A 12,979-nucleotide genomic window follows, 5' to 3' on the forward strand; every position below is an offset into this window, starting at 1 on the left:
CAAACTGGAGCGTTTGCAGAATTTCTGGGTTCACTCCTCGGGATTGCTGTGTATTTTTGAGCTGACTTATTGTAGAATGGTTGGAATAAAATTTTCTCCATGGACAGGGTAGAGTGTCCCTAAAGAAGGAAGCTGTTTGGGGCACAAATAATAGCTGAATCCATTTTCATTTTTAGAAATGAAGCTATTATAGGTAAGAGCACCACCCCTAAACCCTTTTGCCTTCCCGTTTCCCAGAGGTAACCATTTACATCAGCTTGGCTTATATCCTTCCAGACTATTTTCATGGCTTTTTATGTTTCCACAGCATTTCTTTTTATGTGTGTGTGTGGGGGTGGGGGGGTGGCAGAAGGGAAGGATTATCCAATTGGGATCATATATATATAATTATTCTGCCCCTGTTTTTCACTCAGTGATATATGCCTTGGAGATCCCATCCTAGTTGTTACATGTAGATACAGCTCACTCGTTTGAAACTGCTATCTGGTATACCGTAGTATGACTTGTCCATATTTTATTTAACCAATCATTTGACTACTTAGTTATTTCCAGTTGTTTCCTGTTACAAACAATTCTCAGCAACACGTGTGCATGCCTCCTTGTACACACGTGCAAGTGATGCTCATTTTTGATTTTCAAAGGTATTGCCAAATTACCCTTCAGAGTGTGTGTGTGCATAGTTTTTTTGGGGTGGGTGTCAGTTTCTGGTTTGGGGGTCTGCTTGTTCCTGGTACTTTTCTTCAGGGGCTGCAGGGCGGAAGGGAACCGGGGGAGGGAGGGAGAAACTCACCTCTAGGTGTCAAGGCTCTGGTCTGCACGGGGCCAGCCTCTCCTCCTGCTGGGAAATGGGTGCTTTATTTCTGGCTCCATCCCTGAGCAGAATCAGAAAGCTGAGATGTGCTGAGCTGACAAAAGGAGCTGAGTGCGTCACCATGCCTGGATCCCACCCCTTGACGCAGAGACACTGCTGAGTTTGTAGGCGTTGCACACACACACACAAAAATGTAACGGGGGCATGGAGGGGGACCACCCCAACCCTGAAATAATTCGGTTGTAAAAAAGAAAAGAAGCCTGACTGTTAACTGGAAAGATGTAAAAGCAAAAGGCCCCAGTGATCCGCAGCCTAGGAGACATGGGGGCTGGGGTGGGGTGGGGGCAGGGGGAAGACGGGGCTGGGGGAAACCCAGGACCGGAGGACGGGGTGTGTGAGGGATCAGATCCGGAAAAGGAGGAGGGGGACAGATAGGAAAGAGGAAAGAAAGGGAAAGGAGCGAGAGTGAGAAAGGCAGACGAAGGAGGATGGCAAGGTAAGAGGAAGACGCGGGCCGGAGGAGGAGAGCCTGCAGAGAGCGGACTGAGGAGGGGAAGGCTGTGTCCCAGTCTGTTTGTGATTAGCATGCAGCCTGGTGCAGAATGGAGTAAACAGAAACTTCCAGGCGTCCCCGATCCCACCCCCACCCCCCGGCTAGGCAAAGCAGAAATCAGATGCTCCGTGATTAATCGTGGAGGGTTCAGGACATGACCGCAAACGCTGTGTGGACTTGAAATTAGCTGCCTTTCCCCAGTACCCTTGCCAAGATGGGAGTGAGGGGTGGGACGTGAAGGGGGTGGGGGCCCCGCCTGCTGGGGGCCAGCATGGAATTCTCCCTGGTAGAGCTCAGAGGGACACTGACGGGCAATCGGCCTCATCCAGAGCAGCGGTCGGCATCCGGGGGGAGCAGAGCCGGCCGGGCCCCCCAGTCAGGCTTCCTGGAACCGTGGCCGCCTGCCCTCTGACACAGGCCAGATAAGAGTCCCGGCTGCACTATCAGAGCCCGGCAGAGCGCCCGGCCCCATGCCCCAGGAGGACGACGCAGGGGACAGTGGAAGCTCAGAGACGACCATCAGAGCAGGACCTGGTACCCGGTGGCTGGTCTGGGTGGGCTTTCCCAAGCCTTAGCTCAAGTCCTGAGTTCTGTGGCAGATGGAAGCGAACACTTACTTGCAGGCAGCGATAGAGGAGGCAAAGCGGCTGAGAGGAGGACGGGTGTGACGCGGTACTGAGTGTCCCGACCTGCTCCATGGTGAGTACGAAGCACTGCACGTGCAGTTGCCAGCTGGCACGTGGACCAGACTTCCAGAGGGGGTGTGGGTGTGAGGACAGCCCTTCCTCCATTCCAGCCTGGACTGGGCTGAGAGGGGGTGGGCAGCACCCTGCTGTGTGGCCTTGGGCAAGTTCTTTCCCCTCTCTGTTTGTCCACTCTAAAATGGAGTGGCCGGGGTAGGTGCTTTTGAAGGAACTCCAACAACCACTGCTATTTATTGTGTATCTACTTTATGCCAGGCACTGTCCTAGGCACACAACCCCCTGTGGAGCAGGTATTATAATTATCCTCATGGCACATGGAGGAAACAGGCTCAGAGAAGGGAAGTGACTTGCCCAAGGTCACACAGCCAGTCAGTGGCAGAGATGAGAACCAGATCCAAGTATTTCTAACTTTGCTTTCACTAAACTGCCCACCCCCAATAGTCTGTACCCTGTGTTCTATGGTTCTGTGATTGTCCCATCAAGTGGGGTGAAGGAGGAGAAGGCATGGAGGGAACACTACCTGGGGAGGGAGGCCGAGGAAGCAGCAGGCTGAAGCTCGGCAAGCAGCCGCCCACTATTTGGATGCTGCGCCAGCCCAGGGTGGGGACCGCGCGACCTGGGACGGGGCAGGGGCTCCTGCCTGAACGGAGATGAGTGCTCTGCACGATTTGCTGGGTGTGCTGCTGTTGGAGGAGGCTCCGGGGGTGTGAGAAGAGGGTTAATGGCTGGACGGGGAGAGTGACACACGCCTCTGCTAGGTTTCGTTCCACTTTTACTTTGCCTTTTCAAAAATCTGTTTCAAATCATTCTGGGCCGGCACTGCTTCTCTGGATGAAACAGAATTGTGAAACGCTGTGCTTTCCACAGGGTTCCCCTGGGGGAAATCGCATATTAACATTATTGGAGGCTATTTGCATATATGTCCCTGCAGCTGTGATCAGCCGAGAGATAAGAGGCAGATAAAGTCAGCTTGCTTTGTCCCCCTGGCACTGAGAAAAGGATGCCTGTTACAGTCAAGGGCTGGCAGGGCCACAGCAGGTGGGAAGTCCCGTGGCCGCTAGGCATCTGGGCAGAGTTAAAGGTCCCAGCACCCAGATGTGGCCTCCTCTCCTCTCTACCCCTGGGAAGTTCCATTCCACAGTAGCTCAATACTGACCCAGGCCTCCCCTGCTGAGGACCAGCCCTTGGGCGCACGTTGTGTTCCCAGCTTGTCCCAGAAACTCCCTCATTCCCAATCATCGCCCTACCCAATTCTGCCCTTGATTTTCTTTGCAACCTTGAGCAAGTCATTGCCCTTCTCTGGCCTCAGTTTCCTCATCTGCCAAACAAAGGGATTATCCTAGGAAATATCTCAAATTCTGTGACTCTGGTTGGAGAGCATTTAAGTTCTAAGCTGGGTGAGGGCATCTGAGAGTAAAACAAAAGTTCAGAGAGGCAGCAGATCTCCCCATGAGTTCCCAGAGCAGTCAGGGAAGGCACCCCGGAGGAGGTTGGAATTAAGCTGAGCTTGTAGAATGGCTCATTGGTTAAGTGCTCAGCTGCTAATCAGCTGCTAATCAAAAGGTCGGCAGTTAGAACCCACCAGCTGCTCTGTGGGAGAAAGATGTGGCAGTCAGCTTCCATAAAGATTTACAGCCTTGGAAACCCCATGGGGAAGTTCTACTCTGTCCTGTAGGGTCGCTATGAGTCGGAATCGACTCGTTGGCAATGGTTGTTTTGTTTTGTTTGAAGAAATGATTGATTGGCCTGTAGTGCCGCCTTTATTGATTAGTAATAACAGTACTGAGGCCTGGCAAGCCTCTGAAAAGCCTAATGAATTGCTGAAAGCAAAGTTGGTTGTGCAGCTTAGTTTTTGTTTTAAGTGATTTAACCCAGATGTCCACCGGTTACAGAGCCCCACCCCCTCGTCATCAGAAGCTCCATGCTCCTCCCTGTCTGCCCCCCTCCCCCCACCGCAGTATTCCCCAGTTCTTTCTGGGGAGCTCCAAAGCAGCCTCTCACATGTGTTCAGAAACTGGTCTCTTGCCCTGTTTGTCCTCTCTTCCTTCCTCTTGCCACTATCCCCAAGGCCACTTGTTGCCACTGCCCATCCCAAGCTCGCCAGTGTCCACGGTGCCATCTCTGGAACACGCAAAGCTACCCACCCGTTAGTGCCCGAGCTGCTCTGCGTGCTGGGCAGACGTGGAGAGAATGGTTTCCTCCCCAACTCGGTGACACTCTATCATGTGGTCCCCACACGGTGGTGTGCTGGAGCCAGCTTGTACCCAGCTTGCGAGGGACAATTGTGTCATTTTCAGGAATTTTGTGAGCTGGTTGTTGAATATGGCCATTATTAAAAAATTAAATTATATAAACTTATAATTAAATATATTAAAAATAGAGGTAATAAGTACTCAAAACTATCACTTCTTTATTTTTTAAAAACTACGTTTTGTGCCCCTGAGGTTATACCTACTGTCTCTGTGTGGTGGAAATCGGATACCGTGGTGTGTTGCTTGCATCTCTTCCCAAGTTCACGTTCAGTGACTTCAAGTTGGTAGCTTGAAATCGGCCATGGTGGGAGTATTAAACCAAAACCAAACCAAACTCGTTGCCGTCGGGTTGATTCTGACTCATAGTGACCCTGTAGGACAGAGTAGAACTGCCCCATAGGGTTTCCAAGGAACCACTGGTGGATTTGAATTGCCAAACTTTTGGTTAGCAGCCGAGCTCTTAACCACTGCGCCACCAGGGTTCCAGTGGGAGTATTAGCGCAGAAATCAGCAAACACTACAAAATCAGGGCTTGATCTGTTCTGTTGATTGTCTAGATTTAAGTAAGTGATAGAGAAAATGCTAATGATTAAACATAAAAATACATTGTCTGTATAACCCTTACATTGTGAATAGCGCAAAACATGGGGGAGCCGCTCACTTCATTGACCAGTGAGTACTGCTCCAGCATACTCTGTTGTTTCCCTTTTGTCTTACTCCTTAAGGTAAAGGCTGGTATCAGCCAGCATTCCTGAAGAGCTATCCTCGTTCCTCAATTGCAACCAGCGGGTGGCTATAGATAGCCACCAGAGTTGGGGGCAAAATGCAACAAAAGTGTTCTGTGAGAATCAATTGGCTATGCGAAATTTACAAAAAAGAGTATTGTAAATTTTATTTTTATTTGTAAATTGGGTGCCACACATCTTTTACATTAATACCATTGATAATAAACTTCAGTGTGTGTGTATTTTTCCCCGGAGAGCCGGTTGTTAAACCTTTACCAGCCCACAACTGGCTCTCCAGCATATGCGCTTGCGCCCAGGGTCTCAGAAATCCTGTCATACACAGTCCTCAGCCCTCACCCAAAGGAATGCAGACCCCAGGCATGGGGCCTTAGATGCAAATCCCTCAACTTCCTCCTCTCGCCTAGAACAAACCAACAGCCAAACTCCTCTCTTCTGCCCTGAGTGTTGGAACAGAGGCAAACAGAGACTGGGTAGGGGTGGAAGGTGTTGCCTACATCGGGGGCATCTGGGCTGCCCCCCGCCCGCGACAAAGCCCCCTGAGTTGCTCCGTCTTCATTGCAGTCAGTTGCTGTTTGAGGCTGCCAGCGCCTGTCGGGACTCCCACCAGGGGCAGCTCCCAGCTGATTCCGTTCTGCTCCAGGTCTTGCCCCTGCCATCCCTTATTTTCCTGTGCAGTGCATGATTCTCTAATAGAAACAGCATCTTGGAAGGAGCAGAAAGAACAGCTAAGCCAAACCTATAGGAAAGTGAAGACAACTTTCTATTTTTAGAAACCCGAGGAGCCAGGTGGGCCTTTTCCAGTTCTCCAAAGTGAGCACGAGAGGAAAATGTTTCTCCTTCCCAAGTTTCCACCCCTCTGAGAGTTTGGGCCAAAGAGGAGGCCCAGGTGGGGGCGTTAGCCAAGCGAAGTGCAATTGGGAGGGCAAGAAAGGCGTCATGGCCTCAGTGATCTAAGAGAAATAAAAACGGGCAGGTTGTATTGTTTTGTGTGGCAGGAAGACCAGTCCTGAGTTTGCATCTCAGTGGCTCTGCACTCCCACACCCCAGGGGACCACTCTTCTTTTGGACCATTCATTTGCTCAGTCATATTTTTCTTTTTTTAATTTTTTTTAAAAAATGGGATCATTCCATATATTCTATTCTGCATCTTCCTTCTTTCATTTGACAGTACATCCTGAATGTTTTCCATGTCAGCCCATGAAGACCTTGACGTTTGTTTTAATGTTTGCATAACAGAAGCCCTAAAGGGGGGTGGAAGGGATCAATTTTCATAACCAGACTTTCAGATGTAGCTCTCAAACTGTCTTGACCCAACACACTCAGGTAGAGCCCAGCTGCTCGTACTTTGCCGTAAAAAAGAAATTCTGTTGGCTCTATCCCCAGCATGGATCCAGAAGCTGACTGCCTCTCATCACCTCCACTGCCCCCACCCTGGTCCGAGCCACCATTGTCTCTCTCTGGACAATTGTAGTTGCCTCCTCACTGGTCTCTGCTTCTCCGCTTGCCTCCCTGACAGTCTGTCCTTTCTGTGTGGCCAGCGGGGTCCTGTTACAGCGAAATCAGATCCTGTCCCTTCTCTGCTCAGAAACCACCCACCACCACACTGCCTCGGCCCCCACTTCACCCAGAGTAAAAGGCAAAGTCCTTGACATGGCCCACTAGGCCCTGCAGCAGCTGAACTCATCACTTCTCTGGCCTCATCTCCCCACATGTTGATTTGGCTCCAGCCACACTTGCTGTTCTCAGTTATGCCAGGCACAGTGCTGCCACGAGGCCTTTGCACTTGCTTTTCCCTCTGCCTGGAACACTCATTCTCCAGATCTCCACATGGCTCACTCCTTCACATCCTTCAGGTCTTTGCTCAAATATCACCTTCTCAGTGAGACCCATCATCATCCTTTATTTAAAACTCAGCCCTACCTGTAGCACTCCTTCATTCTCCTTCTCGTTTTCTGGTTAGTTTTTCTCCTTAGCACTTATCATCATCTAACATGCCATATAAGGAGCCCTGGTGGCACAGTGGTTAAGCGCTTGGCTGATAACAGAAAAGTCCGCGGTTCGAAACTACCAGCCGCTCCATGGGAGAAAGATGTGGTAGTCTGCTTCCCTAAAGATTTGCAGCCTTGGAAACTCTGTGGGGCAGTTCTACTCTGTCCTTTAGGGTTGCTATGAGTTGGAATTGACTCGATGGCAATGAGTTTGGTTTTTTTTTTGATTAACATGCTATATATTTTTCTTCTTTTCTCTCTTTTCTTAGGTGTCTGTTCCCTACTAGAATGTGAGTTTCCTGAGGACAGGATTTTTGTTTTTGCCTGTTTTGTTCAGTGCTGTATCCCGTAGTTGTTGTTAGCTACCATCAAGCCAGCCCCTGACTTATTGCGACCCCGAGCACAGCGGAACGAAATGCTGCCCAGTCCTGCGCCATCCCCATGGGCAGCTGTGGATCAGACCATTGTGATCCATAAGGTTTTCATTGACTGATTTTCAGAAGTAGATTGCCAGGCTTTTCTTCTTCATCTGTCTTAGTCTGGAAGCTTTGCTGAAACCTGTTCAGCATCATAGTAACAGGCAAGCCTCCACTGACAAATAGTGGCTGTAGGTACTCAATAAATATTTATTGGCACATAGTATTCTCTCAATAAATACTTATTGGAATACTTGGCTTTGCTGGGTTGCTGAGGGCAACAAGGTAGCCAGACATTTTCGGAGAACATGAATTAGGGTCATCAGGAACCTCTAGCCGCACATTATTATTTCATTTATGAATACCAACCTTCAATAACCTGTGCTAGCCCACTGAGTTATCATTAGCGTGAGTAACAGTGAGAGCCTGTAGGACTGTGCATCATCAAGCTGTTGGGCCAAGGAAAGGCCTCACATTCCCCACCCGAGTGTTCACGGCCCTTCAGGTGGCCCTGCACCCGCCCCTCTTGGTATCACGTTTGGGACCAAGGCTCTGAGGCAGGCAGTGAGGAGACCCGGTGTGAAGTGGCCCTTGTGGCCAAGGGCCGAGTGGAGTGAATGGCTCACACCTTCTGTTCACACCCCCCTCAGGGTCTCTGTCCCAGATGGACTTGGAAAGCCCTGTAAATAGCATCTTCTTCCCTACCTGAGTCTAGGTGGGTCAGGCAGGTTAGAGGAGGCAGATTCCTTGTGTGGCCATGGGGCTGTAGCTGCTTTGCCCCTTGAATTGAACTTCCTCCAATGCTGCTGGCCTCCCTCTGCTACATTTCCTGCAGCGGTCAGGGTCCAGGGAGATGCAGGGATCATGCATGGTATCACCTTCCAGACTAGCATGGCCAGAGGACACACTCCCCAGAGGAGAATGAGTAAGGGGTAGGGAGAGTATTCTGCGGAAGACCCTGAAGATGAATGCATGAGAAGGGGGCTGTAAGTGTTCCCTCTGAACGTACCATTGGATGCCCCCACCCACTGGAGAGCTGAATGCTCTTATGCTGGTTAACACCTGAGGGACCGGACTAAGGACTTCCACTCCCCTGTTCAGGGTCCCCTGTTAGGTCCCTGGTCCCAAATCTGGTCCAGAGAGCTTTCCTCAAGAGGCTTTTAAATAGGTAAATAGAATTTAATTGATAGCATTTAGTTAAATAGAATTAATTAAGCATCATCAAATCATGATCTCTATGCTGTCTCTAGGTAGAGCTTAGTGGTTAAGCGTTGGAATCTCTACAGTCACGGAGATTTGAGTTCAAATCTTAGATCTTCTACCACCTCACTGTGTGACTCTGGGCAAGTTACTTCACCTCTCTGCACCTCCAAAACCAAAACCAAACCAAACCCATTGCTGTTGAGTCAATTCTGACTCATAGGGACTCTGTAGGACACAGTGGAACTGCCCCATAGGGTTTCCAAGATTGTAAATCTTTACAGAAGCAGACTGTCGCATCTTTCTCCCATGGAACGGCTGGTGGGCTCCAACAGATGATCTTTCATTTAAGCTAAGTGCCACCTGGTCTCCTCTCTGCACCTCAGTTTCTCTAAAATGAGAAGATCTCTGTTTTCTAGAACCCTCATTAAATGTTGCTCTTCTGCCTTGTTGTTTCTTGTTAGGTTCTATGTCCATCCCTACCCTGTCTTGTGGCCAGGAGATTGGAACATGCTTATTGGCTTAACCCTGTCAGGGCTCGGAGCTGAAGGAGTGGTCAGTTCCACCCAAACCAGTGTCTGTGAATCATGGTGCTGTTCCTAGGAGCTGGGCAACAGGAAGGCAAAGGTCCACCACAGGCAGGCTGGGCTGGTTTGGGCTGTGGACCTCTGTGACCTTTTCATTGCAAAGAAGGCTGGAGTGGTTGAGTTGTAACCAGAACAGGCTGCTTTTGGCCTCGTCTGTGTGAGCTGCTGGCCTGGAGCAGGCGGTTGCATACAACATGTCTGGAATACTTATTCCAAAGGGTAATACCCTGGGATAAAGCACGTTTAGGCTTTTGTGGAGGGGGGAGGGGGGTTCCAGTTCTGTTGCCAGTTAGTTCTGCTTGAGAACAGCTTTTCTCAACACCAACATATTGGCCGCTCAGGCTTGGGTTCTGTTGATTAGCTCAAAGTGAGGAAAAAAGTGATTTTCCTTTCCTTCCTCCGCTCCCAACCGTGAAAGCCGGCTGTTAGTGACGAAAGGGGTCCTGTGGATCGTTTAGTTTTCCTTGTCATGACTCCAGAAAAGGCTATAAAAGCAATCGGTGGGCCCTGCTGGCTGTAATTGACTCTAGAGGGAAGTTGGCTACCACAGCGTCTAAGTTCTTCGAATGTGTTTCAGACCGAGGCTCATCTAATTACACCTGCTGTCCCAGGCCAGCAGAGGGCAGGGAAGTGCGGATGCTTGTGTGTGTGTTTCTCTTCCCTCCAAAGTTCCAGGGTGGCAGGACTCTCGGCGAGGTGGGGAAGCTGGGAGGTAGCATGGCAGAGCCGTTCGGCTCGTGGCTCTGGTGCCCACTGCCTGCACCGGATTCCAGCTCTACCATCTATAGCCGGAAACCTCGAGCAGGGGACTTGACCTCTTGGTGCCTCAGTTTCCTTATTTTAAAGTGATGATAATGGTTCCTCCTCATGAGATTGATGTAAGGATTAAATGAATTAAGACATGAAAAGCAGCTGGAAGAGGTCCCAACATGTATAAACTCCTTCATAAACGTCAGTTTTTGTCATTTATTCATGACCCTGCCCTTCTGCCTCCTTCCTCTGAGGACACTGGAGTCCTGTGGATACGCCAGAGTATTTTAACCTAGTCCCCTGTTGATGGACGTGAGGTTGGGTCCAATCTTCTGTGACCACAAATGCTGCAGTGAATAACCTGTGGCTGTGTCTACCAACCCCGCACCCCACTGCATGTTCCCGTAAGGTATGTGAACCCCATGATAACCTTGGCTCTGGACTTCCTTCCTGGGGCCTGCAGAATGAGGAGAAACATTTGGGCTCAAGGCCAGCCCTGGGCTGGAACGTAGACATGCCTGCAGGGTGGGGCAGGAGGCAGGTCCGGCTCTCCCCAAGCCAGGCAGGACAGATTCCTCCCATGCCCCTCAGGCAAGTGAGGCACCAAGGGGTGAGCTTCCAGAAGGTTGGGGGCCAGGACCCTCCAGCCTCCAGTTCTTGGCAAATGCCCTAACGAGGTCTGGAGAGAGGGGGTCTGTACTATGCCAATTCTGCCTGGCCTTTGAGATTCTCTTCCTCCAGGGAGCCTCCTGGAATTTCTACTCCAACACCTTTGGTGTCCCTGCCACCCATGCTATCTGGCTCCCTTTTTGCGGGGCAGAAAATAAGATGATGGAGAACCTGAGCTGTGGCTGGATTTTGGTTCTGACTTCCTAGGGCTTCCACCCACTTAACCCTCGAGCCTCAGTGTCCTCATCTGTACAAGCAGGATAGTAACAATAATGGTGACAACTTCACAGGAAGACCTCGTGAGGTCTCAGCGACATAATGTGTGTAGAGTGCTTGACCCTGTGTCCAGCAGGAGAAATATAAACTAGTGTTAGAAATGCCATGTCCATGGGAGGTCTGGGTCTGTTCTCACCAACTGGGTTGCAGGTGCTTCTCAGCAGCAGAGTCTGATTTGGAAGCAGAGAATAAAGGCTAGGGTGTCAGACCTACCTGTGTGGCCTGGGGCAAATTATACTCTCTCTGAACTCAGTTTTCTCTTGGAAAGGGGGTTCTAATAATACCTGTTTGGCAGGACTGTTGCGAGAATTGAATGAGGTAAAGCACATAATGCATTAAATCGAGCAAATGCTCAACAAGTGGTATCTATTGTTGATGTTTGTAATAGCTGCCCAGTGCTGCTGTAACAAAAAAAACACAAATTGTTGACTTAGAAGAACAGATATTTATTGTCTCAGACTTACGGAGGCTAGGAGTCTGAAACCAGGGTGTTGGCGGTGTTGATGCCTTCTGAAGCTCTGAGGGAGAACCTGGTCCATGCCTCTCTCCCAGCTTCCGGCAATGCCAGCGATCCTTGGCTTGTAGATCACTCCAGTCTCTGCCTCCACTGCCACATGGTCGTCTTCCCTCTGTGTCTCTCTGTCTCTGAGTTTCTTCTCCTTTTTTGTAAGGACACCACTCACATAGGATTAGAACCTACTCTACTCCAGTAAGACCCCATGTTAACTGATAACACCTTCAAAGACCCTCTGTTCAAACAAGGTCACATTCACAGGTACTGGGGGTTAGGACTTCAACGTATCTTTTTGGGGGAGACAATTCATCCATAATAATATTATTAATTATCAGTGTTAATAGTTGTAAATATCCTTCCAGAGACTGGCACAGTGTTGTGCCTGCATTTGGCACTTAGTGAATATATTTGGATTAACTGCCAGGGCCAAGTATGTTTGCTATAAAGTAGGATCAGGAGGGTCACATTGTTGATGGGAAGATACAGGGGAAAAGCCCAATATGACATTTCCTGTGTTTGTATAGTCTGCTACATCTTACCTCTGTGAGATGGTGAACCAGGCTTTTTTTTTTTTAATCAATATTTGGTGCTGCCTTTATTTTATTTTTTAATAGACTTCATTTTTTTTTAAATTGTGCTTTAAGTGAAAGTTTACAATTCAAATTAGTCTCTCATACAAAAAGTTATACGTACATTGTTATGTGACCTTTGTTGCTCTCCCTATACTGTGACAGAACACACCTCCTTTCCACCCCAGATTTCCTGTGTCCATTCATCCAGCTCCTGACCCTCTCTGCCTTCTCATCTCACCTCTGGACAGGAGCTGCCCATTTAGTCTCATGTATCTACTTGAGCTAAGAAGCACACTCTTCACGCGTATCATTTTATGTCCCATAGTCCAGTCTAATCTTTGTCTGAAGAGTTGGCCTTGGACATGGTTTTAGTTTTGGGCTAACAGAGAGTCTGGGGGCCATGTCTTCCGGGGTCCCTCCAGCCTCAATCAAACCATTAAGTCTGGCCTTTTTACTAGAATTTGAGTTCTGCACCCCACTTTTCTCCTGCTCCATCAGGGACTCTGTTGTATTCCCTGTCAGGGAGGTCATTGGTGGTAGCCGGGCACCATCTAGTTCTTCTTGACTTAGGCTGATGAAATCTCTGGTTTATGTGGCCCTTTCTGTCCCTTGGGCTAATACTTTCCTTGTGTCTATGGTGTTCTTCATTCTCTTTTACTCCAGGTGGGTTGGGACCAATTGATGCATCTTAGATGGCCGCTCGCTAGCTTTTAAGACCCCAGATGCCACTCACCAAAGTGGGATGCAGAACATTTTCTTAATAAATTTTGTTATGCTAATTGACCTAGATGTCCCCTGAAACCATGGTCCCCAGACCCTTGCCCCTGCTACTCTGTCCCTCAAAGTGTTTGGTTGTATTCAGGAAACTTCTTAGCTTTGGTTTAGTCCAGTTGTGCTGACTTCCCCTGTAGTGTGTGCTGTACTTCCCTTCACCTAAGATA

The 12,979-nt window shown here is 49.3% G+C and overlaps 1 protein-coding gene across 2 annotated transcripts in view; it reads left to right on the forward strand.

Moving 5' to 3' along the window:
* The first annotated feature begins 1,798 nt into the window (after window positions 1-1,798).
* The window catches only part of RIPOR3 (RIPOR family member 3), an 82,058-nt gene continuing 70,877 nt past the window's right edge, over window positions 1,799-12,979 (forward strand). The window contains exon 1 of one of the 2 annotated variants that reach the window (XM_023742978.1): window positions 1,799-2,063. In XM_023742978.1, coding sequence (XP_023598746.1) covers window positions 2,061-2,063 — 3 coding nt within the window. In that variant the 5' untranslated portion in view covers window positions 1,799-2,060. The remainder of the gene's footprint in view (window positions 2,064-12,979) is intronic. The other variant, XM_004370245.2, reaches the window with a different exon arrangement.

The sequence above is a fragment of the Trichechus manatus genome, unplaced genomic scaffold (genome assembly GCF_000243295.1).
Source record: "Trichechus manatus latirostris isolate Lorelei unplaced genomic scaffold, TriManLat1.0 scaffold00008, whole genome shotgun sequence".
Taxonomy (NCBI): Eukaryota; Metazoa; Chordata; class Mammalia; order Sirenia; family Trichechidae; genus Trichechus; species Trichechus manatus.